The 27,497-nt window shown below is 40.4% G+C and overlaps 1 protein-coding gene across 2 annotated transcripts; it reads right to left on the bottom strand.

The window, feature by feature from the left end:
• Positions 1 to 1,364: 1,364 nt before the first annotated feature.
• On the bottom strand, positions 1,365 to 27,023 carry LOC140482429 (galectin-8-like). 2 transcript variants are annotated; one of them, XM_072579928.1, is made up of 5 exons: positions 26,638 to 27,023; positions 16,461 to 16,549; positions 7,225 to 7,432; positions 4,091 to 4,221; positions 1,365 to 1,644 (listed from the first exon to the last, which is right to left on the bottom strand). In XM_072579928.1, the coding sequence occupies exons 1-4, from the start codon at positions 26,662 to 26,664 to the stop codon at positions 4,102 to 4,104; spliced, it is 444 nt and encodes a 147-aa protein (XP_072436029.1). In that variant the 5' UTR covers positions 26,665 to 27,023; the 3' UTR covers positions 1,365 to 1,644; positions 4,091 to 4,101. The 2 variants fall into 2 exon arrangements, with proteins under 2 accessions (XP_072436029.1, XP_072436030.1); XM_072579929.1 differs by having other exon boundaries at positions 16,461 to 16,546.
• Positions 27,024 to 27,497: the final 474 nt, after the last annotated feature.

Here is a 27,497-nt window from a genome sequence, read left to right as displayed (position 1 = left end):
TCCTAATTTCTTGTTGTGCCTGCATATTAACCTTTTGTGATTCATATTCAGATCCTTCTGCACCTGAGCTTTATCTCTATGTAGAATAATTTTTTTATACTTCCTGTCAAAATGGATAATTTCACATTGTGCTACATTATAATTGATTGCTTCATTCAGACCCGAATAATTTGTATTTCAAATTGAGCCATTTCTAAGGTCTTTCTTCTTGTAAGTAGGATGATCAAAATTAGATGTAACATCCAAATACAATTATTTCTGATGGAAGATAGTAGTTGCAGCAGCAATGAGTGGAACTGCAGGTTCAGACCATGAATAAATACTCACACTATGGGAATTATCCAATGAATTGAAATTGTCTCAAGGGAAATACCCAGGGTCTGAAACCCTCCAAAAATGTACCTTACTCTTAATTAAAGTCAGAGATTTTGGATGTTTCCAACTCAAGTTTATTACCATGGAAACATTATAGGATTGAAAACCTACTCTAATTCTTCTTAATAGATCAATAAGTTGGGCAAAATTTGGAAGAAATCCCCTACCTCAGAACTGATAACTATTACAATATTACCATTGCAATGTACAGCTTAAAAATCTTTAACAAAAAAATTCTTATGTGATTTAATTTCCACTTAGAATATCAACTCAGACTAGCAACTCTGCCTCAATACAAGGATGAGATATTTATTCAATAGATGTATTTTCTCTTGCTTTGCCATCCAGAGGCTAAAACAACCTCACTGAAACTATTACTCAGTAGATGATAAATGGTAAGAATTTGTGGGTCGATGCTTACAGTTAGAACTGTTTAACTGTTAACTACAGTATGCTTCAAACTTAGCCAATTTATCACTTAATTTATGATTTCCTCCTTGAACTTTAGAACTTTTACTTTAGCCATAAGTCTTTTGCAGGTGGATTTTTTTAAAAAGTTAAGATATAGCAGGTCAGCCACATTACCTCAGAGATTTCCACTGAGTCTATTAGGCATGACCTGCCTTTCACGAACCCACTTTGGCTGAGATATATTGCTTACTCTCTTGCCAAATCTTGTGAATTGCTTTCTTTATAACTGGCTAACATTTGTTTCATTATGGATGCTGACCTCATGGACCTATGCTGCAATTTCTCCGACATATCACACCATTGACATATTAAAACATCAGTGACTTCCAGGTTTTTTTGTTTTATTCTTATTAAGTTTTGTAAAGGTTCCGCCAAAACACTTACCCCCCTGTTAAGGGTCAGTTTCTTCGCTGATTTCTATTTTATTTTGGATTTGCAAATAACTTACACAATCATTACATATTTAATTTGCAAACAATACCATAAGTTAAAATGAAATGAATACCATTGATTTGTTAAAGAGAATATTGCTTTAATTATCCAGTTGAAAATAACATTGACTGAACAATGAGATATACATAACCAACTCTTCCACATGGCCCAATATAAACCACCTTTTCATTCCCTATGGTTTAAAGTGAATCAATATTGGCTTTGTAACAAATATATCTAAAGTCATCACGAACTAACACAATTTTCAAGTATAAACAAAAAGAAATACAGAATTTGATGAACTGCTACTTTAACTCTTGACGTGTAATTCAATTTTGCTTTAGAAGTTTCACTCTCTTCCTTCAGCTGTAGGATTGGGGAAAAAATACAAAATGACATTAATAGCAATATTATCATTTGCATATACAGGTGTTAAGGACAAGGTTAAATAGAGTATAAATACGATAGTTAATTGTAAGGTAATCAATTAGAAATAGATACAGAGTTTAATGAAAGTGAGACAATTGGGTGTACGTGCACAAGATTAATGGTAAGGTAATAATGGATACAACCAAAGTTTAACATCAATGGTGATAAATTGGGTAATCAAGCATGAAATTACTAGTAGTGTGATAAAATGTCTATACATGCGGGGTTGGATTGTGTAGTAGAATATGTGCAATATGCATGCACCAGGTTAATGTGATGATGAGTCACCATCTTGATTCATTGTGGGTATGACCAGAGATGAGATGTATTTGGGAGGAAGTTCAGAACTTTACACCAAAGAAGGTAAAGGAACAGCGATATGGTTCCAAGTCAGGAAAGTGTATGGTTTGGAGGGAACGTGCAGGTGGTATTTCCATGGATCGGATGTCTCATTGTTCTAAAAGGTAGAGGTCATGGGTTCTTTACAGCTCGGCCACACATTTGAAAACTCATTTCAAGGACAGGGTTTTGTCCAAACTGTGGACGTAGGGCTCCATTAGAGAGATGGGGGATCATTTTAAATTTACTCAACAGGATACAAATGTGCAATTTTGATCTGCCACCCATTGGATATCACCACCTCATACACCATTCCAATGTCAGGAGAGATACCATTGGTTTTACGCTACTAGCAAAAGTTAAATTTCCACTCAAGCAACTTAGGGTGCTGTTGGAAGTGCCTTGGTGAGTTGCTGCAGTACATTGTGTAGATTGTACATGCTACTGTCATTGTTTGTAAGTGGCAGAGGGTGCGAATGTTTAAAGTGATAAATAAAGTGCGAATCATGTAGGTAACTCTGACTTGGTCAAGATTAGAGTGGTGCTGGAAAAGCACAGCAGGTCAGGCAGCAGCCGAGGAGCAGGAAGAATCGACTTCGGTAAAGGTGGTGCTTGCCACCACACTAATACAACCACACTGGGACACAAGAATTGACAACCTGTAGAGTTTAACAGCAGTGCAATAAATTGAGTACAAATACATTGGTGTACGTGGTATAACATTAATGACAGTGGAATAAATTGAATGCAAATGCAGTGCTTAATTTCAGCATAATAAATTATAAATTAATTCATTATCAATGAAGAGTTTAACTGCAGCATATTAAATTTTAAACTAATTAATTATAAATGAAGTGTTTAATTGAAGTATAATAAATTAGATATAAAGGCAGTTCAACTCCAATATAATCATTTATAATTAATTAGTTTATAATTTAAGTGTTTAATTCCAATATAATACTTGGTATATATGCACAGGTTAATAGGAGTACAATAAATTGAGGGCACTTGTTGGAGATTCACACTTAAAATAGTTAAGAATATGATAACTATAGGCATCTATGAAAGTTAGATATTACTTTTGTAAATTGCAACATAATACAAACCTTGACAAATAGGTTCCCCAACATGTTCACATAAAATACTTAATTACAAAAGGTATGTAGTGTCGTGATTTAAATTCAAGAATGTTGTGTTGGTTCTAGGAGTATAAACTCTTGGGTTTAGTATGAGTATTTTTCTATATGAAATCCCTCATTTTGCCAGTGGGGAGCAAACTTTCATCACTTTTGCAATTATGTTCATGGCACAAATCTGAGCAGTAGTAAATGCTGGAAATGCTGGTTTCACAAGTCCCAAGTGTCCTAACTACCTACAGGAGACATTCGTTCAGCTGTGGGGTACAATCTAATTCCCTACAGCTGAGCTGTACTTTTGGAAAGCTCATTTCATGAGCTTTACCCAAACCCATAAGATGTAGGTTTCAACAGCGAGATGGAGATAATTTTAAATTTATTCAACGGTATACAAATCTGTGATTTTGGTTTTGTGATCCATCAGACATCCCCTCATGATCTGCAATTCCAAATTTGAGGAGAGGTACATTAGGGGCAGCAACTCTGTTATATCATGTGTTTTACACTACTGGCAAAAATTAAGTTTCCACTCAAGCAACTTAGGGTCAGTGTGCATGAACACTACCAAATCCCGTTAGTTGAAGTCCTCCTTGGAGTTAAGTCCTAACCCCTTGCTCAAAAGTAATTGTCAATTTTGTAAAGGTGTCTAACTACCAAAATACACACATGCCTCTCACTTACAATGCCAACTAACAGCAGCAATTAAAACGATTACACAAATGGAAAACTTACTGTGAATCAATGGTTTACATAGAATAACCCAATCATATCATCACTTTTATACGCACTCATCTGCAATGGTCATAAAGGAAACTTCAAGCACAGATTCCATAATCCACACATCCCATAAACCTACCTACACAAATATAATTTAATATTGTTGGGATTACATTTCAAATTATACTTACTTTTTTTAGCCTCAAAGTTTGAGAACATCAATACTTTCAACTTGTATATCTCCAAATACTATAACAGTATCTGGCTTCCAATCTTCTAAACGGTGTGGATAGTCAAGGATATGTCTACCATTCACAGATACCTAAATAGATAATTCATAAATGATAAATTAATTTCAAAACAAAAGCCAACAAATAGAACGTCTGACACATTACAGTAAGTAAAAATGTACAACAAATTGCCACTTGATATAACTTGATAGAAAAACAGAAAACATTCAGCCTATTCAGCCTGCTGTGTCATTTAAACAAAGGATGTAAGATAATTTACCTCTACACCACCATTCGAGATACTCCTATGTCTTGGTGCCATTAAAATGCAAAAATCTACCAACTTCAGTCTTGAATGTACTCAATGATCAAGCTCCGCAGCCCAATGGGTAGAGAATTGCAAAGGTCTACCACCATCTGAATGAAAATATCCTAGTCTCAGATGGCCACCCCATATTCTAAGTATATCCCAAGTTAAGAAAGATTTCAATGCAACTGCAGTCCTGTCTAATGTGCTGGAGATTTTTGAAGAGGTGACAGAAAGGGTTGATGGTGATGCTGATGTGGTGTACACAACATCTAAAAGATGTTTGATACAGTGCCCAACAACAGACTTGTGACAAAAATCATGGGATAGTAACAACATGGATACAATTGGCTAACAGATGGGAAATAAAACTAATTGGGTAATGAATATTTTAAGGGCTGGAAGAAGGTTTGTAGTGGAGTTCCACAGCAGTCAGTATTGGGTCTCTCGCTTTTGTTGATATAGTAATGATCTAGATCTTGATATGCAGGAGGCAATTTTAAGGTTTGTGGATGACACAAAACTTGGGAGAATTGTAAACTGTGATGAGGTGAGCATGGAACTCCAAAAGAACATAAACAAGTTAGTGGAAGAATAGGGTACAGTTGAAGTTCAATGCAGAAATGTGGGAGGTCATGATCTTTAATACAAAGAACATAGAGAGATAGCACAAAATAAAGAGCACAGCACAGTGGTGTGTATTGCACAAGTCAGGTCAGGTAGACAGAGTTGTTACTAAAGCATTCAGTATTCCAAACTTCATAATTAGGGGCATAGATTAGGAGGTTATGAAAATCTCTAGTATGACAGTGGTCCCACTACGGGCTGTGCAATTTCTTCCATAGCTCCAACATCTGGGATACACTTGATCAAGTCCCAGTGCTTTACCTACCTTTATGCGTTTTATGACCTCAGCACCTCTGCTTCTGTAATGTGGACTCATTTCAAGACATCACTGTTTTCTTCAAGTTCCCTAGTTTCCATGTCTTTTACCACGGTAAATATTGACGAGAAATATTCATTTAGGATCTCACCCATTTCCTGTGGCTCCCATTTGGACAACCTCATTGATCTTTAAGGGACCCTAATCTCTCCCTAGTTACTCTTTTGCCCTTATACTTGTAGAATCTCTTTAGATTGCCCTTTACCTTACCCGTCAAAGCTACCAGATACCTGTAAGAATAATAGGGTTGTAATAAAAGGAAATTTAGCCTTTTTGCCCTCCTGATTTCCTTCTTACGTGTACTCCTACACCCTTTTTACTCAAGGGATTCACTTGATCCTAGCTACCTTACCTAACTTATGCCTCATTCTTTATCTTGATCAGAGTCAATCTCTAGCATCCAGTGTTCCCTACTCCTGGCAGCTTCGTCCTTTACTCTAACAGGAACATGAATGGCCCAGAACACTCACTATCTCACTTTTGAAAGCCTTCCACTTGTCAGATGCCCCTGTATCTGCAAACAGTCTTCCCCAATCAATGTTTGAAAGTTCCTGTCTGCTACCATCAAAAATTGGCCTTGCCCTAATTCAGGACTTTAACTTGTGGACCTGACCTATCCTTTTCCATAACTATCTTAAAATATTAGAATTATGGTCAGTCATCCCAAAGTGCTCCCCCACTAATACCTCAGTCACTTGCCCTGCTTTATTTCCCAAGAGGAGGTCAGATTTTGCTCGTTCTCTAGTAGGGCCATCTTCATATTGAACTGAATTGTTTTCCTGAACACACTTAACAAATTCCTCCCCATCCAAACCCTTAACATTACGACAATCCCAGTCTATGTTTGAAAAACTAAAATTTCCTTTTATTACAACCCTATTATTCTTACAGGTATCTGCAATCTCCTACATATTTGGCCCTCAATTTCCTACTGACAATTTCAAAGTGACCACCTTCTTATTTCTCAGTTCCACACATACAGCCTCACTGGACAAACCTTGGGAATATCCTCTCAAAGTACTACTATGTTATTTTCCCCAATCAAAAACACCATTCCCTTCTCTCTTGCCTCCCCTTCTATCCTTCCAGTAGCATCTGCACTCCAGAACACTGAGCTGCTAGTCCCTGTCCTCCCTCAGCCAAGCGTTCTGTAATAGCCATGATATTTCAGTCTCATGTACCCATCCGTGCTGAGTTCATCTACTTTACGTCAGGCCTCCTGCACTGAAATAAATGCATTTAATTCATCAGTCTTCCCTCATCCCCTGCCATGCCTAATTAACTTGCTCTCTTTAACTTCTGTACTAAGCTCAACCTTCTCTTCTGCCTGACAATTGTTTAGGGACTCTCCCCAGCCCCACAGACTAGTTAGAACCCTCCTAAGTAGCTCTAGCAAATCTCCCTGTTAGAATACTGGTCCCCTCCAGTTCAGGTGCAACCTGTCTCACTTGTGCAGGACACCACTGCACCAGAAGAGATCCCAAAAATCTGAATCCCTGTCCCCTGCATTCATATGACCTATCCTCCAATTTCTACTCTCATTAGCACATGGAACCAGGAGGAATCCTGAGGTTACTATCCTTAAGGGGATGTTCACATGAATGTTATTCAAAAGTACTAGAATAACATTATTGTGCCAGAAGTGCCCAGTAAAAGCATATCACCCTTTGGGCAAGGATCAAGACTCTACCTAGGATGTCCACATGGTGAAATAAGCAGAGATGTAAGAGATAGTTGACATCAGCCCATATTTTAGAATTCGGAGTGTTGGTATTCCACTATGCCATCATGTGTCATTTTCAATAGTAAATCTTCTCCTTAAAGATAAGACTGGTAAAACAGTACCTGGAAAGAATTGTTCCACACCATGAACACCAGCTTAAATGGAGAATTTCTGGAAGAAATCTTTTCATACTTCTCACCCTGAAATCCCCAACCATCCGGTCCCCGAGAATTAAATATCACTTTCTCAAGGTCCTCTTTAAAACGGGGATTGAAATGGAATAAAATGTCTGCATCAGGATGGTCGCCCTTCTGAAAATTAACATCGAATCTAAAGAAAAGATATTCTTGATAAGAAGTAATCATATTATTGACTTCAAAGCACTTTAATAAACAACTGATATTAGGAACAGGTAGTTATCGTGGTTAGTCACATTACAACTTGGTGGCCTTGCTAACCCTTACATAGAAATGGGAAATCACAGGTTATAGTTCAACAGGTATATTTGGAGGTATAAGCTTTCAGAGCACTGCACCTTAGTCAGGTAGCTAGGAGAAACAGCACTGTTGGACTATAGCCTGACGTTGTGTGATTTTTAACTTTGTTCATCCCAGTCCAAAACCAGCACATCCATATCATGGAAATGGAAGACTGAGTAACTTCTTGATATCAAATATACATTGAATAGGAGAACCAAATCTTGCACTGATTTTCTCTTTATTGGGACTTGTATCACATATGTAACAGCTCTCATCCTTCCCTCAACTGATCAAACATTGTCTGCGTGATTTTTGTGATAGAAATTTAACTTTATTTAAACAAAAGCAGGTGGTTAGCCAGGAATTAAAAAATAGACACAACTTAGCACCTTTAACAAAGTAAAATGAAGATGTCTCAGAAGGGTCAAGAACAGAGTTAATTTGGTTAGAGCTAAGAAAGAAAAATAATTCAATTATATAGCACAGTTAGGCTATAGACCAGCAACTAGTGGAAAGGATGCAGAGGAATAAATCTGCAGGGAATCTACAGACAAATGACAACATTAAAGAGTTGTTATTAATAGGATATTTTGATTACTCATATGCAAATTAGGATACAGGCTACATAAGGGGCAGCAAGAGGCAAATGTTCCTAGATTGTGTTCTGGAGGGTTCCTACAGCAGTACATGTCCAATTCAACAAGGAATAGAACCATAAATGTTCAGTCTTGCTAGGGCTCAGGGAACATGCGAGAAGACTGGAGAATTACAAATATTACAGTATTGTTCAAGAAAGTTTGTAAGGACAAACACAACAATTACAGACAAGTCAGCTTCGATGGTGGGAAGCATCTAGAAACAATTACTCAAGATAGATTTATTAGTGACATGGAAAGAAGTTGATTATGCCGAGTCAGCATGGATTTCTAAAGGGGAAATCATGTTTAACTGTCTTGCTAGAGTATTTTTAAGAGATAATAGAAAGGCTTTGTGAGGGTAACACAGTTGATGTGGGAGATGTGGATTTCCAGGTGTTGATGCAGTGCCACACAACAAACTTGTGAGGGAAGGTATAGGTCATGGAATGAAGAGAACAGTAGCAGCATGGATCCAAAATTGGCTGATTGATAGGAAACAGAATAATGGATATTTTTCAGGCTAGAAGAAGTTTTGTCATGGAGTTCCCCAGGGGTCAATATTGAAACCCATGCTTTGTCTAATGATTTGGATTTTAATGTACAGGAGCCAATTTTTGCAGGTGACATGGAACTTGGAAGAACTGTAAATTCTGAGGACAATGTGAAATTCCAAAAGGACATTGACAAATTGGAGGAGTGTTGAAAAGTGTGGTGCTGGAAAAGCACAGCAGGTCAGACAGCATCCTGACAAAGGGCATATGCCTGAAATGTCGATTCTCCTGCTCCTCGGATGCTGCCTGACCTGCTGTGCTTTTTCAGCACCACACTGTTCAACTCTTATCTCCAACATTTGCAGTCCTCACTTTCTTCAAGTTGGTGCAGACAAGTGACAGATGAAGTTCAATGCAGAGAAGTGTGAAGTGATGCACTTTGGTATGAAGCACATTGAAAGACAACATAAAACAGGGGTTACAATACTAAAGGTGTTACAGGAGCAAAGGGACCTGGATGTATATGTGGATTGCAGATTGCAGGACAGATGGAGAGAGCAGTTCAAAAAGCATACAGTGTCCTCATTTGGAGATGCCGGTGTTGGACTGGGGTGCACAAAGTTACCAATCACACACCAGGTTATAGTCCAACAGGTTTAATTGGAAGCTCTAGCTTTCGGAGCATTGCTCCTTCATCAGGTGGTTGTAGAGTGCACAATTGTAAAACACAGAATTTATAGCAAAAGTTTACGGCATGATGTAACAAATTATACATTGAAAAATACCTTTGTTCTCATTTTTAGAATGACCATGATAGTTTCTCTTCTTTCATATGTAAATCACAAAACGATTTTTATCCACGACCTTTGTAACTTTGTACAGTATCCTCAGCATTATTAACAAGAGCATAGAGTACAAGGAGGAGAAAATGATGACTGCAGATGCTAGAGATCAGAGTTGAAAAATGTGATGCTGGAAAAGCACAGCAGGTTAGGCAGCATCCGAGAAGCAGGAGAGTCTATGTTTCGGGCATAAGCCCTTCATCAGAAACTAAAGTACAAGTGCAAGGAGCAATTTATATAAGATTTGTAGACCTAGGAGTAAATATCATCAACAATCTATCCAGATCCATCCATGTCAGCGCTTCAATCAAAAAAAGCACACCAACGCCTCTACTTCCTCAGAAGGCTTAGGAAATTCAGCATGTTCACAATGACTCTTACGAATTTTTATAGACGCACGATAGAAAGCATCACAGCTTGGTATGGCAACTGCTCTGTCCAAGACTGCAAGAAACTAGAGAGTTGCAAACTAAGCCCAGTCCACCATGCAAGCCAGCCTTCGTTCATTGACTCCGTCTACACTTCCCGCTGCCTTGGAAAAGCAGCCAATATAACTAAAGATCCCTCCGCCCCCGGTTATACTCGCTTCCATCAAGAAGAAAATTTTAAAAGTTTGAAAACACCCTAAAGCCATAAGACATAGGAGTGGAAGTAAGGCCATTCGGCCCATTGAATCTGCTCCGCCATTTAATCATGGCTGATGGGTATTTCAACTCCACTTACCCACACACTCCCCATAGCCCTTAATTCCTTGCAAGATAAGAATTTATCAATTTCTGCCTTGAAGACAATGTCCCAGCCTCCACTGCATTCCATGGCAATGAATTCCACAGGCCCACCACTCTCTGGCTGAGGAAATGTCTCCTCATTTCTGTTCTAAATTGACCCCCTCTAATTCTAAAGCTGTGCCCACGGGTCCAAGTCTCCCCGCCTAACGGAAACAAATTCCCAATGTCCACCCTTTCTAAGCCATGCATTATCTTGTAAGTTTCTATTAGATCTCCCCTCAACCTTCTAAACTCTAATGAATACAATTCCAGGTTCCGCAACCGCTCATCATGGGTTAGGCCTACCATTCCAGGGATCATCCGTGTGAAATGGACACAATCCAGTGCCAGTATGTCCTTCCTGAGGCGTGGGGCCCAAAACCGGACACAGTATTCTAAATGGGGCCTAACTAGAGCTTTATAAAGTCTCAGAAGCACATCGTTACTTTTATATTCCAACCCTCGAGATAAATGACAACATTACATTCGCTTTCTTAATCACGGACTCAACCTGCAAGTCAACCTTTCGAGAATTCTGGACTAGTATTCCCAGATCCCTTTGTATTTTGGCTTTATAAATTTTCTCATCGTTTAGAAAATAGTCCATGCCTGTATTCACTTTTCCAAAGTGTAAGACCTTGTATTTGCTCACGTTGAATTTCATCAGCCATTTCCTGGACCACTCTCCTCAACTGTCTAAATCTTTGTGCAGCTTCCCCACCTCCTCAGTACTACTTGCCTATTCGCATAACTTCACCAGAATGCCCCCAGTCCCTTCATCCAGATCATTAATATATAAAGTGAACAGCTGCAGCCCTAACACTGAACCCCACGGGGCACCACTTGTCACCAGCTGCCATTCTGAAAAAGAACCTTTTATTCCAACTCTCTGCCTTCTGTCAGACAGCCAATACTCAATCCATGCCAGTAGCTCACCTTGAACACAATGGACCCTCATCTTATCCCATGAGGCACCTTATCAAAGACCTTTGGGAAGTCTAGATAGATAATATCCACTGTTACCTCTTTAAAGAAACACCTACCAAACAGATTCAAGAACAGCTTTTCCTCTGCTGTTATCAGACTTAGGAACAGATCTTTCATACATTAGAACTGATCTTTCTCTGTACCTTTTCTGTAGCTGTAACACTATATTTTGCATTCTGTTCTATTACCCTGATGTACCTATGCAAGATAGGATTTGTCTGGTTTGCATGCAAAACAATACTTTTCACTGCATAACGGTACATATTCAAATCCCTACAGATTAGATTCCCTACAGTGTGGAAACAGGCCCTTTGGCCCAACAAGTCCACACCGACCCTCCGAAGAGTAACCCATTTTCCTCTGACTGATGCACCTAACACTACGGGCAATTTAGCATGGCCAATTCACCTGACCTGCACATTTTTGGACGGTGGGAGGAAACCGGAGCACCCAGAGGAAACCCACATAGACACAGGAAGAATGCGCAAACTCCACACAGACTTGCCCAAGGCTGGAATTGGACCTGAGACTTTATTGCTGTGAGGCAGCAGTGCTAACCACTGAGCCACTGTGCTGCCAATAAAAATCAAACCAAAATCAAAACTAAATCAAAGACGTTAGGTATACAATTGAGGGTGCTGCATTATAGGAAACGTGAAAACATTGGTGAGAGATCTGAACTGATTTAGATCAGCCATTAGATCAGTTCAGATGAGCCATTCTCATTCCTAATGGCTGCAGGAATGAGAAACTGCAGATATGAGGATAGATGGAAGAAGTTTGGACTCTTCTGTCGCCTGGATAGAGTAAAGAGGAGCTGTTCCCAATGCCATGAAGAAACAAAAATGAGGGAGTATAGTTGTAAAGTGATGTGAAAAAGAAGCAAGAGTGATGTGAGAAAACAAGCAGATATTAGTCTGGTAAACCTTCTCAGCATTTCTACAACACATTTACATTCTTGCCTGATCTGCTCTTATATCCATTACAAATGGCACATATAAGAAGACTTTTGGTTTCTCTAACATGAAACATCAAGACTGGTTTGACAAGAAATGTGGTTTGTAAAAGTAGTAGTTTTACAAGATACTGCCCTTAGGCTGGAGGCTCCAGGTTCAAATCCCACTTCATGGCCATAGAAGGAATGTCATAACATTGATAAACAGATTATTAATTTGTAAATCCTTCCAATATGCTTATGGCAGGTGGTAAATTTGGGTCGATTGTCTAGTCAGCTAGAACCATGTAGCAGCTATAGCACAACAGCTTCCACACACCAAAGGACTCCATGTGCAGATTCTTTACCATGACTAAAACGCCATCCTTACTCTAAGGGACTATCGCCTACACACATTGTGAGTTGAAAATGATGGCTTTGGTCTTCTCATTTAGTTGCAGAAAGTTGTGACTCATTGAGGATATTAGACAGAGAGCTAGCCATTCATAATGTCAGTTGGCAACAGGGACAGGAGAAGAAATTGAATGATCAAGTCATAGGGACATAGGAATAGGAGTAAGCCATTCAGTCAACTGAGCCTACCCTGACAATAAATGAGAGCACAGCTGATCATCTTCCCATGCTATCTCTTAATGCCATTAATCACTAGAAATCTATTATAATCTCTTGAATATCATCATTTATGGAGTCACATACTGCTCTGTAGTAGAGAATTCCAAAGATTCATCAACTTCTGAGTAGACCAAAAATCCTCACCTCAGTCTTAAATGCCTTACTCCTTGACCTGAGACTTGTTCTCTGATTCTCAAATCACCAGAGGGGAATCACCCTTCCCATATGCAGCCTGTCACACTCTATAAGAATTTAGTTTTAATTAGATCTGCTCTCCTTCTTCATAAACTGAGGAACATAGACCCAGCTTCTTCAATCACTCCTCATAAAACAAACTTGCCATTCCAAGAATTATTCAGATGAACCTCTACAAACTCTCTCTCTACGGCAGGAGTATCCTTCCTTAGAAGAGGAGACCAAAACTGTACACGATAATCCAGTAAGGTCTCCTCAAGGCATTTTACTAATACAGCAAGACATATTTATTTCTGTCCTCAAATCCCCTTGAAATAAAAGTCAACACACTGTTTGTTTTCCTAATTGCTTACTGCATCTACATGTTAGCTTTTAATGACTCATGGAAACAGAGACCTAAGAGGGAACTTTTTCACACAGAGGGTACAGTGTGTGTGTGGAAGTGGTGGAGGCAAGTACAATTACAACACGTAAAAGGCATCTAGATGGGTATATGAATAGGAAGGCTTTGGAGGGATATGGGCCGGGTGCTGGCAGGTGGGACTAGATTGGAGTGAGATAGCTGGTTGGCATGGACGAGTTGGACCGAAGGGTCTGTTTCCATGCTGTACATCATTATGACTCCATGACATAGAGATCCCTTTGGACACCAAAACCAGTTTTTAAGAATGACTTTATCTCTGTGTTTTCTGTCAAAGTGAATAAATTCACACTTATGGACCTAGCAGTGACCACTGTGATTCCCTTCTAGTAACAGCCTGCCATCCTGAAAGTGATCTGTTTAATCCTACTTTATATTGACTATTAGCTAATTTTCAATCCTTATTCATATACTCGTTCCAACCCATGTGCTCTATTTGGCTCTTTGAGCCTGCTCAAAGGCAATATAATCATGGCTGATCATCTAACTCAATACCCTCAATAAACCTTTCACCCCATATCTTTTGAGTCCTTTAACTCTAGGAACTATTTCTATCTCCTCTGTGAAAACATTTCTCCTCGTCTCATTCCTAAATGGCCTAGCCCATATTATTAAGACTGTGACCCATTTGTCTGGACTCCCCAGTCATCTAGAGCATCTGCCCTGTGTTAATCCTGTATAATCTGTTAGAATATTTTAGCTCTCTAGGAGATTCCCCTCACTCTTCTAAGCAATAGTAAATATAGTCCTAACTCATCTAGTCTTTCTTCAGATGTCAGTTCTGCCATCCCAGGAATAAATTTCATAAATCTTTGCTGAACTCCTCCATAGCTTGAACATCCTTCCTCAGGTGGGGAGACCAAAACTGCATACAATACAGGGCAACCCCCATATCTGTGGGTCCTGTTAGTGTGATTTTAGTTACCCACGGTTTACCACGGTCCGAACATATTACAGGGAACATTTCAGAACCAGCAATTCGGGGCTGCCAGGAAGGTAAATTTCCCATTTAAATGAATGGGTTCATTCCTATCCATGGTTTTGGGCTTTTGCAGTGGGTCTTGAAATGTATCCCCCCGTGGGTACAGAGGGGCTACTGTACTCAAGTTGTGGTCTTACCAAGGCCCTGTACAATTATTGCAAGACGTTCCTGTTCCTGTACTCAAACCTTCTCACTCGGAAGGCCAACATATCATTTGCCTTCTTTATCATCTGCTGCACCTGTATGCTTACTTTCAAAGACTGGTCTACATGGACACCCAAATCTCATGACATCTCCCTTTCCTAAACCATTGCCATCCAGACAATAATATGCTTTCTTGTTTGCACCTCAAAGTGGTTAACCCCACATTTATCTAACTTATCTTTCAGCTGCCATGCATTTACCACATTCACTAGTAATCATTTACGTGCTACAAGTAACATCCTCAAAAATCTCCAACTAATTTGTCAAACACTATTTCCCTTTCACAAATCCATGTTGGTTATGCCCAATTCTGCCATTCGTTTCAAAGTGTTTATTATATCCTTTATAACTACTACTGACATTAAGCTAACAAGCCTGTAGTTCACCAACTTCCCTCCCTTCTTAAACAATGGAGTTAGATTTGCTGCCCTCCAGTCAGCAAGAACCTTTCCATAATCAGTAGAATAATAAAAGATAATCAGCAATGCATCCATTATCCCAATAACTATACTCACTCGTTTTTTTTTGTGGATTCACTACCTGTGGATCCATGTACTTATCAGGTGAGCCCCAGACCCCATTTTGTTTCTCACAGATCTGTCTGTTCTGATTGCACAGTGCTTTATAATAGATGGGAGAGTTACAGGGTAGCTTGTATCCATGTTCCCTCTTATCCACAGATTTCATGACCCTACCTACCATGGAGAATGAGATTTTGATGTACTTTCTTGAACATTCTTGGATTAAGCTTATCTGGTCCAGGAGGTTTATAACATCTCAATTTAGCTAACTTTATTCAGGTAATACCAATTTATTTTAGCTTGATTGCCTAATGCTTTTGGGAGAGTTTCTGTACCATCTTCCATAATGACAGGTATAAAGTAACTGCTTAGCTTCTCTATCATTTCCTTGTTTTCCACTGTAAATTCTTCTGATATGGATGGAAGAGGGCAAAGGAGTACGAGAAAACTTTTACATGAGATTAATGAGGCAAATAAGGAAGAAGTTGATAGGCAGGAATGGGAAGAATGGCCAATCACGGTGAACAGGAAACAATGTAGGCAGTTGGATGCACCACATTAGAGATGAAGAAACAATAGCATTTTTCCATGTGATATTGGAATTGAATGTCAAGTATCAAGATAAAATAAAAAGGGTTTGAGGAAATGGTTAGTCATCAAGAAAACAAATATAGGCTGTAATATAATAAGTACATTTATGTGCCACATGTTTTACAATTATGAAATATAAAACTGAAAATCTTAAATTGTTATAAAGGTGCATTTTATTATTTATTCTTCATTCTTCCTCCTATATCTGCCTCAATGGATTTCTTAAGATGCTGGTCATTGCACTCCAAAAGCTACCTCAAGAAAACATGTACTTCAGCAAGTAAAAACATATTAATGTGTACTTTGTACTTCCACATTCCTCATTAAATATATCTGTGAAATAGCAATATAAGCAGTGCATTTAACCTAAAATGAAATTATACCACCTTACTTGTGGTATAATTGAATGCTCCAGATTTGTCGAGAATATATTCCAGGTTCATACTCACACAATAAAATAAGATATTTGGGACAAATTTGGTATTCAGCACCTAAACAACGATTCCTTTAGTTACAATACTTATAACCACATTAGCAGCTAATGTTAAACAAAACTTGGATCAACCATTTCTTTGAAAATTAACACATGCATGATAATGAATGTGCAAATAGTATGAATATACAATTTCTTTATTGTCTAAATGCTATCATTGGATTTTAAAATTAATGTTACCTGAGGGGATCATCAGTCAATTTTCCTTTAATAACTACTATTGACTCCTCACGTAATTCTTCATCAAATTTTGCAGTACAAGGAACCTTCTGAAATATAAGAGGTACAGCATATAAACAACTAATTTAAGCTGTGAGTGAATACCAAGACCAACTCCTTCTTTATTTTGTCTTTCTGGGAGTCTTTGGACCATAAAATTCCTAACAGGCAATAAAAACACAGAATCATAAAACCTGGGAGAAAACTAAAATGCAGTCCTGGCAGTAGGAGAGCCCATAAATTATTTTAAATGGGAATTAGGTAGCTGCATAGTGTCATACAGCACAACAACAGACCCTATTGGTCCAACTCATCCAGACATCCCAATCTGATCTTGTCCCATTTGCCAGCATTTGGCCCAGATCCCTCTGAACCATTTGGTCCCTCAAGGCTGTTCACCCTTATGGATCATTTACTACTTCAACACCATTTACGTACAATATCCCCAATCACTTTAATTAGCAACGTCTGCCTTGATGCTGGGTCCACTGTTTTTCATTATTTACATAAATGACTTGGATGTGAATATATGAGACATGGTTAGTAAGTTTGCAGATGACACCAAAATTGGAAGTGTAGTGGACAGCGAAGAAGGTTACCTTAGAGTACAACGGGATCTTATCAGATGGCCGAGGAGTGGCAGATTGAGTGTAATTTAGATAAATGTGAGGTGTTGCATTTTGGAAAGGTAAATCAGGGCAGAGATCATACACTTAATGGTAAAGTCCTAGGAGTATTGCTGAACAAAGAGACCTTGAAGTGCAGGTTCATAGTTTTTTGAAAGTGGAGTCCCAGGTAGACAGGATAGTGAAGGAAGCATTTGGTATGCTTGTCTTTATTGGTCAGCGCATTGAGTATAGGAGTTGGGAAGTCATGTTGCAGCTGTTTAGGAAATTGGTTAAGCCACTTTTGGAATGCTGTGTGCAATTCCCTCCTATAGGTAGGATTTTGCGAAATTTGAAAGGGCTCAGAAAAGATTCACAAGGATATTGCCAGGCTTGGCAGGTTTGAGCTATAGGGAGAGGCTGAATAGGCTGGGGCTATTTTCCCTGGAATGAGAGAAGCTGCAGGGTGACCTTATAGACATTTGTAAGATTATGAGGGGCACGGATAGGATGAATAGATAAGGCCTTTCCCCAGTGTGGGGGAGTCTAAAGCTAGAGGGCACAGGTTTAAGGTGAGAGGGAAATGTTGAAAAGAGACATAAGAGGCAACTTTTTCACACACAGGGTAGGGCATTTCTGGCCAGAAGTGGTGGAGGCTGACACACAGAACATAGATCAATACAGCACAGAACAGGCCCTTGTTGCACCGACCTGTGAACTAATCTAAGCCCATCCCCCTACACTATCCCATCATCATCCATGTGCTTACCCAAGGATTGTTTAAATCTCCCTAATGTGGCAGAGTTAACTACATTGGCAGCAGGACATTCTCTGAGTAAAGAACCTGCCTCTGACATCTGTCTTAAATCTATCACCCCTCAATTTGTAGCTATACCCCCTCGCACAAGCTGTCGTAATCATTTTAGGAAAAAGACTGTCTACTCTATTTAATCCTCTGATCATCTTGTATGTCTCTATCAAATCCCCTCAGCCTTCTTCTTTCCAATGAGAACAGACCCGAGTCTCTCAGCCTGTCCTCATTAGATCTTCCCTCCAGACCAGGCAACATCCTGGTAAATCTCCTCTGCACCTTTCCAATGCTTCCAACATCCTTCCTGTAATGGGGTGACCAAAACTGTACACAATATTCCAAGTGCGGCCGCACTAGCATTTTGTATAGTTGCAGCATGACATTATGGGCTCCGGAACTCAACACCTCTAACCAATAAAACCTAACACACCGTATGCCTTCTTAACAGCAGTATTAACCTGGGTGGCAACTTTCAGGGATTTATGTACATGTACTCCAAGATCCCTCTGCACACCCACACTACCAAGAATCGTTCCAATTACCCAGTATTCTACCTTCCTATTATTCTTCCCAAAGTGAATCACCTCATCTGCATTGAACTCCATTTGCCACCTTTCAGCCCAATTCTGCAGTTTATCCAAGTCCCCCTGCAACCTGCAACATTCTTTCACACTGTCCACTACTCCACCGACTTTAGTGTCATCTGCAAACTTACTTACCCATCCACCTATGCCTACGTCTAAGTCATTTATAAAAAATGACAAACAGCAGTGGTGCCAAAGCAGATCCTTGTGGCACATCACTAGTAACTGAACTCCAGGCTGAATATTTTCCATCAACCACCACTCATTGCCTTCTGAAAGCCAGTTTCTAATTTCAAACTGCTAAATCACCCTCAATCTCAACCTCTGCATTTTCTCCAACAGCCTACCATGTGGATTCTTATCAAAGGCTATACTGAAGTCCATGTACACCACGTCAACAGACCTACCCTCATCCACATGCTTGGTCACCTTCTCAAAAAACTCAATGAGGTTTGTGAAACATGACCTGCCCTTAACAAAACGATGTTGACTATTTGCAATCACATTGTTGCTTGCTAGATGATTATAAATCTTATCTCTTACACTCCTTTCCAAAACCTTTCCTATAACAGACGTAAGGCTCACTGGTCTATAATTACCTGGGTCATCTCTACTGCCCTTCTTGAACAAGGGCACACCATTTGCAATCATCCAGTTCTCTGGTACTAAATCTGTTGACAATGACGACTCAAAGATCAAAGCCAAAGGCTCCAACACCTCCTCCTCCCTAGCTTCCCAGAGAATCCTCGGGTAAATCCCATTCGGCCCAGGGGACTTGTCTACTTTCACTCCTTCTAGAATTGATAACACTTCTTCCTCACTAAGCTCGATCCTTTCTAGTCTCGTATCTCATAGCTCATTCTTCTCCTCTACAATATTCTCCTTTCCCTGGAGTTAAAACTGATGAGAAATATTCATTTAGCACCTCTCCGATTTCCATAGGGTCCACACACAACTTTCCACTTCTGTCTTTAACTGTCCCTGTTCCTAGTCACCCTTTTAATCCTCACATATCTATAGAGAGCTTTAGGGTTCTCCTTTATTCTACCTGCTAAAGACTGCTCATGTCCTCTCTTTGCTCTTCTTAACTCTCTCTTTAAATCCTTCCTAGCTAATCTGTAACTCTCCATCGCCTTATCATCACATAACCCTCCTTCTTCCGCTTAACAAGAGATGCAATTTCTGTAGTAAATCACTGTTCCCTTGAGACCATAAGACATAGGAGCGGAAGTAAGGCCATTCGGCCCATAGAGTCCACTCTGCCATTCAATCATGGCTGATGGGCATTTCAACTCCACTTACCCGCATTCTCCCCATAGCCCTTAATTCCTTGTGACATCAAGAATTTATCAATCTCTGCCTTGAAGAAATTTAGCATCCCAGCCTCCACTGCAATCTGCGGGTATGAATTCCATAGGCCCACCACTATCTGGCTGAAGAAAGGTCTCCACATTTCTGTTCTGAATTTACCCCCTCTAATTCGAAGGTTGTGTCCACGGGTCCTAGTCTCCTCGCCTAACGGAAACAATTTCCCAGCGACGACACTTTCCAAGCCATGTATTATCTTGTAGGTTTCTATAAGATCTCTCCTTAATCTTCTAAACTCCAATGAATACAATCCCAGGATCCCCAGCCATTCCTCGTATGTTAGACCTACCATTCCAGGGATCATCCTTGTGAATCTCCGCTGGACATGTTCCAGTGCTAGTATGTCCTTCCTGAGGTGTGGGGACCAAATTGGACACAGTACTCTAAATGGGGCCTAACCAGAGCTTTATAAAGTCTCAGTAGCACAACGGTGCTTTTATATTCCAACCACAATAAATAGCCATAAAGTCCCAGGTACTTTTCCATGTTGCAAGCTTACCTTCCTTATTTCGGATACTTCTGACATTGAAGTAGACACACTTCAAACCAGCGTGCTGCTTGCCAGCATATTCCTGCGACCATGAAATCCTGTCCATGCCCTCCCTACTCTCAGCCTCCTGTGCACTGAAACTACACCTCAGGTTCCCATCCCCCTGCTGAACTAGTTTAAACCCACCCGAATAGCACCAGCAAATTTCCCACCCAGGACATTAGTACCCCTCTGGTTCAAGTCCCACCGTCCCCAGAATGAGCCCCAATTATCTAAGCATCTGAAACCCTCCGTCTTGCACCATCCCTGCAGCCACGTGTTCAGCTGATATCTCTCCCTATTCCTTGCCTCGCTTTCATGTGGCACAAGTAGCAAACCAGAGATAACACGTCTGCTTGTTTTAGCTCTCAACTTCCACCCTAGCTCCCTAAAATCCTGCCTTACATCCCTATCCTTCTTTCTACCTACGTCGTTGGTACCTACATGGACCATGACTTGGGGGTGGTCACCCTCTCCCTACAGGACCCCAAAGGCATGATCTGAGACATCAAGGACTCTAGCACCTGGGAAGCAACACACGAACCACGAGTCTTGATTGTTCCCAACAAACCTTCTATCTGACTCTCTAACTATTGACTCCCCAATGACTAACACTCTCCCTTCCTTTTCCTCCTTCCCTTCTGTGCAACAGAGACAGACTCCCAGAGACCTGCAATTCCACCCCCCCCCCCCCCAAGTGTATCCAAAATGGTATAGTTGTTTTCAGGGGAACGACCACGGGAGATCCCTGCACTGACTGTTTATTCCCTCTTCGAACAGTTACACAGCTTTCTGGGCAAATACAACATTTAAAAGAGTGGGTAAATGAATACGGAAGTTTTAGAGGGAAATGGGCCAAATGTCGGCAAATGGAATGGGATCAGATTGGGATGTCTGGATGAATTGGACCAATAGGGTGTGTTTCTATAGTGCACAGCTCTAAGACTCTATCTACTGTGAATGAAAGAACACTGCTGGCAAAGATCCGAAAAGGAAGCAAAAGAACAGAAAGTAAATGTCTTTTTGTAGTGAATGCAACAAGGTCATCCTGAATAGGGCTAACAATGTCCAATCAGGGAGTCCTAGCTGACAGACATAAACAGAAGTGTCAGGAGCTCCATTCAATCTGGGAGGCAGCTCTGAGCTAGATGGGCTAGTATCACGTACTACACACGTGTAAATAAAGGATGACTTGGTGAATGTCCTTTGTGGAATTATTTCACTTTTCTGTACAAAAAATAGCACAGAAACCATGGAAATGTCACAGCATAAAAAAAGGCCAGTCAACTCATCATGTCTATTATGGCTGAATTAACTAGCCACTCATTTCACCCCATTTAGCACATTTGGCCTGTAATCTTGTTTTAGGTGCAGATCTAGGAATTGTTTAAAAAGAGTTGAGGGTAGCCACTGCAATCACCAAACTGAGTAGAAAATTCCAGACACTCACCATTAGCTGGGTGAAAACATCTTTTCTCTAAACTCCCTATAATTCTTCTATCAATCAATCACTTTAAATCTGATAATTGATCTCTTCTCTGGGAAAAAAAATAGGTCGTCCCTCACCACTCTAAGTTTCGCATTAGTTTGTAAAGTAGCCATATTCCTAGAGGACCATAGGGGCTGCTCTCCCATTAGAGAGACACTACTGGTAGCTATTTAATCTGAGGGTCACCATACCTCAAGCAAGGGGAGAAGTTGAGAAGGACAGATCTTCATGGTAACCTTACTCAGTACAGGAATTGAAACTGCACTGTTGGCATCACATTGCATTGCAAACTAGTCATCCAGCCATCTGAACTAAAAACTATTCTTTCATGCATTAAGTTGTACACCTCAATAAAGTTATTCCTTAGCCTCCTCTGTTCTAAGGAAAACAACATCAGATGATCCAACCTTTCCCCAGAGCTGTAAGTTTCAAGCCCTGAGAAAATTTTCATACTATCTAAAGATGATAGTCTTTACCGGAACCTGTGAGAAGGATCATGCACAAAACCCCAACTGTGTTTGAAACAGAGTCTTATATTGTTCCAGTATTACAATCCTGTTCTCATATTCAATACCTTGGCCAATGAAGGAAAGCAGTGTCGGGAGTGTGGTGCTAGAAAAGCATAGCAGGTCAGGCAGCATCCACAAAGCAGGAGAATCAATGTTTCAGGCATAAGCCCTTCATCAGGACTGACAAAAGAGATCTTCATGACAACTTCAGCCAATACAGAAAGGGCTTATGCCCAAAACGTCGATTCTGCCTGACCTGTTGTACTTTCCCAGCACCACACTCCTGACTCTCATCTGCAGTCCTCACGTTCTCCCAATGAAGGATAGCATTCTATTTACTTTGTTTTCCACTTATCTGCCATTTTAAGGGATCTGTGATCATGCACTTCAAGTTCTGTTACTTCCTCTACCCAATACCCTCTTATTTATGGTTTACTGACTTGTTTCATTTGTTCTCCACAAATGCATAACCTAGCACTTCTTCAGATTGAACTCCATTTGCTATTTTTCACCCACTGAACCAGACCATTGATACCTTCCTGCAGTCAATAGCCATCTCCTTCCTTATTAACTACATGATCATTTTTTGTTTCATCTGCCAATTTTCCAATCTTACCACCTGAATAAACATCTAAACCATTCATGCATAACACAAATAGCAAAGGACCCGCAGCTGGGCCATGTGGAACACCATTGGAAACTGCTTACCTTTCGCAAAATCCATCCTCATCAATTGTCCTTGTTACTTCGTCAAAAATTTCAATTTAGTCCCTAAGATACAATGTTCTCTTCAGAAAACCATTTTATCTTTGATTAATCCACGCCTCTCCAACTAACAGTTAATCCCATCTGAATATTGATTCCAGTAATTTTTTCACTGCTGACAGTCTATTATTTAGCTTAGCCCTCGCACCCTTCTTGAATAATGGCATAGCATTTGCAGAACTCCAATTCTCTTATAATCACCTGTATCTAATGTGGATAAGAAAATCATCAGAGCATCCATTTCCCCATGCTCCCTTTAACAGCCTGGGGTATAATTCATCCACTCCTAGTGAGAGTTATCCACTTCATAAAGTCATAGAATGACAGAGACCTACAGTACAGAAAAAGACCCTTCAACCCATTTCAGATGCACTGGTCAAAAAGAACCATCTAGCTATTCTATTCCCATTTTCTTGCATTTGGCCCATTGTCTTGTATGTCTTTTCATTGCGCTTCTTTTTAAAAAAATATTTTGCATTCTTATGTTAACTTTTTTATTCATTTGGAGAGTGTGGGCATCACTGGCTAGGCCAGTATTTATTGCTCACCTCTAATTTCCCGGAGGGCATCTAAGAGTCAACCACATTGTTGTGAGCCTGGAGTCACATGTAGGCTAGGCCAGGTAAGCTGAGCAGTTTTCCTTCCCTGAAGAATGTTGGTGAACCAAATTGACTGAGTGCTGTTTACAATGCCAAGTTCAACAATCTTTCTCCATACTAAATTTGTATTGTCCAGAATTTGTTCATGACTGAGTAAAAGTAGAACTTAGAGCCAAGAAGTTAGTATACTTTGGCAAAGGAATAAAAGGTTCCAGCTGCCAAGACAGATCTGCCAAATGAAATATCATCCATGGCAGAGAGAAAGATTAGCTATGGTCTAAGCAACAAAAATTGTCCCTGGAGGGTCCTAGGTGATGAAATGCTTTTCTAACTCAAAATTATGAACAAGGGAATAAAATTAAGTGATTATGAGATATCTTTAGATCTGCACAAAAATAGGAAATCACCTTCAGGAAATGTGTATGTATAATGTATTAGAAAATAGCACTTGATCTTTGAGACCTGAGTTTAGCTCAAGACTATCGTCATAGAGAGACAAAAGAAATGGTAATGACTCAACACGAAATGGCAATTTTAGTCGGTGGTTGTAAAATGACTAATGTGTGAAATAAACAAATCTTACGCTTCTCTTCAAATGTTCTCTACATGAACAGAAATTAAAAACAGAATTATGATTCATGAAGCAACCTCACTCAGCCAGCTTTCATTAATCTGTTAAAATATGCCATGTCTTGCCCATAGATCAGGCAAAGGATCCAGTTTTCACCACTGAGGTTTTCAATTTTGATGTTTTTGGTCTCATCTCATCAAGCCAACAAAACTAAAATACTGTATGGTCAGCATTATTTAACACAGTAATTAAACTGTTCTCAGGGCTCACCCGGGATTCCGCAAGGAAGCACATTCTCATTTCCACTTATGTTATACACAAAAATTACAACAATGAAACAGAGTGCATCTGTCCAACCAATCCATTTTTTTCAGTAGCACCCATTCACTCTCTCACAGCTGCTCTGCTCCAGTTTTATTTTATCCTTTGACTCATTGGATTCATAACAAAAAATGGACAACATCTATTGACACCCTATCTTATCTATGACTGGTTCCACACAACATTAATTAGCTAAATTGTTGAAAAAGTTGCTCAAACCAGTCCTAAGCATCTTTTTCACAGACAGAAAAGCCTATACATCAACGAAGAGGCAAACTTGGAAAGACATTTTAGTAGTCTCTGTCTAGGGGAGACTGAACATAAACTTAGGGAATGGTTCACCAAGCATCGCAACGGGGCATGCAGAGGCCAACCAGACCTCGCAGTCACCACCCATTTCAATTCCCCTAACCACTCCCTTTCCAACATGACCATCCTTGGCCTCCTCCATTGTCACAACAAACCACAGTGCAAACTGGAGGAACAAACCTCATCTTGCATCTGGGCAGACTACAACCCGGAGGACTCAACATTGACTTCTCCAATTTCAAATAACTCTTCCTCCCCATCCCCCTACTCCCTTCCCAGCCCCTCCCCATCCCTTCCACTGTTCCCTGCCACCAACCAGATTCATTCCTATCAGTGACCAACCAGATGGTACCGTCTACCTGTCTTCAGCTGTCCCCACTTCACCACTCTGCCCCTGCCAACCCCTTTATCTGCAGCTCCCCCACACCTATCCCCAGCCCTGAAAGAAGGGTTACACCCGAAACATCAACTTCCTGATGCTGCCTGGCTTCCTGTGTTCTTCCAGCCTCCTGCCTGTCTATTTTGGATTCCAGCATCTGCAATTTCTTTGTCTCTCACTGAATAACTAACTATACAATTAATCGCATTGTCCCTGGCCATTCCCCATAGCATCAAATGTCCCAAAGCAAATGTTTCTCTTTTTAAATATTAATCCAATTCCCTTCTGGAACACATTACAATATCTGCCACCATCTATTCTGGCAGCATGATCCAAATCATAACAACCACAGTATAAAATTGGCTTCACCTCCCTCACCAGGTTCTTGTGCAATTTATTTTCAGCTGTGCACTTTCCTGCTCATGCAAATGATTTCATGCCATCAAAACAAGCTTGGTGGAGTGCTGTTTTTGGGGTGGGATCTTACTGTGCATGGAACTGGTCACAAGCAAACTCATTCCTGATGAAGGGCTTTTGCCCGAAACATCGATTTCGAAGCTCCTTGGATACTGCCTGAACTGCTGAGCTCTTCCAGCACCACTAATTCAGAATCTGGTTTCCAGCATCTGCAATCATTGTTTTTACCACATTGATACCACCAATACTTCAAAACTGACCATGCCAGCCTGCAATAAAAATTCTGTAAACACTTGCAAATGCCATATACTGATCCAACCCATCTTTGACTGCCTTAAAATGGAGGTCCGATATGTTCATTTCCAAGTATGGCTGTTTGCTTTCCTCTTGGTTTTTACCCTTTGGAGGGTGAGAAGCATTAAGGGGAAGCCACAAATCCATTAGCTTACACAAAGGCATTGAATAGAGATGCTGGTAAGGAACTGAGGTAAAAACAATGACTGCAGATGCTGGAAACCAGATTCTTGATTAGTGGCGATGGAAGAGCACAGCAGTTCAGGCAGCATCCAAGTAGCTTCGAAATCGACGTTTCGGGCAAAAGCCCTTCATCAGGAATCCTGAGGTAAGGAACTGAGCCCAACTGAAACCAAAGATGGAATAAAAACGTGAGAAAGTCACATAACAGTCCCCAAACCCAAACAAAACGAACACATTTTGGTTTGAAAAGCTTCAATCAACCTTCCAAAGACTATCTTAGAGTTGGCATGGACAAATTGGACCAAAGGATCTGTTTCCGTGCTGAACATCCCTTTGACTCTATGTGAAGGAAAACTTTTATGTTTGTTATAAAACAGGTTGCCAAAATGAGAGAACGATACCTACCGGGCGGTGAAGCTTTAGTATGTTCATTGTGTTATTTTCTACTTTGTAAAACCGCTGGAGGATTTGAGACAGGCTGGGATCTTGGCAGCTTTGTTTTGTTCTCTACAGAAAAGGCGGTTTGGTGTGGCGATTGTTGCCTGCACTGTTTGCCCAGCTAACCCACCCTGTCCAATTTCAGTGGTCACCAGCAGCTGGTGCTGTTTGGGTTGTGAGGAAGGGGGTTGATGCCAACTGGCAAATGGAAGGATCCACAGTTAGCCGCTCACGTGACTCTGCTGGTGGGTGTCTCGCCCTGCTCCGTCCGTTGTCCTTGCCGCAGGCAGGGGGCGGGGCTTCAAGCCATTGCGCCCTTGTGATTGGTGGGTTGCCGCAAAACGGATCCGGTTTCCGCCTTTCCCGCCTTCCGAATTTAACTGACAGCCGTTGGCCGCGCGTGGCCGTTGGGCGCCATTTTGTTTCTCGTGGGTTTTCTTCGAAAGCCCGAGACCCTCCCCCGCCTTGCGCTCACCTTTATCCCCAGCACGAACGCTAATCCTTACCTTTTTTCTGTCAATGAATATAATCGATACGCAGGTTAAGAAATCAATCTTATAGGAAAGACACGTTTTACTTTTATTTTTCGTGTACCAGCCCCAAGGGTTTTGTTATGAGTGGTAGTGATAGGGAGAAATATTTCTTCATCGTAGAAGGATTAATAACCATGTTTTAAAGTAAGAAGCAGGAGAGACAAAGGGGATTTGAGGAAGTTTTCTTTTAAACCTTGAAGGTAGTGTGGATATGTAACTCATTGCCTGAAAGAGTGGTAGAGGCAGGAATCCTCAAGACATTTAAGAACAATGTGGATGAACAGCTGAAACATC

This window comes from Chiloscyllium punctatum, chromosome 10 (assembly GCF_047496795.1).
Source record: "Chiloscyllium punctatum isolate Juve2018m chromosome 10, sChiPun1.3, whole genome shotgun sequence".
NCBI classification, from domain to species: Eukaryota; Metazoa; Chordata; class Chondrichthyes; order Orectolobiformes; family Hemiscylliidae; genus Chiloscyllium; species Chiloscyllium punctatum.
This window is presented reverse-complemented; position numbering and strand designations above follow the sequence as displayed.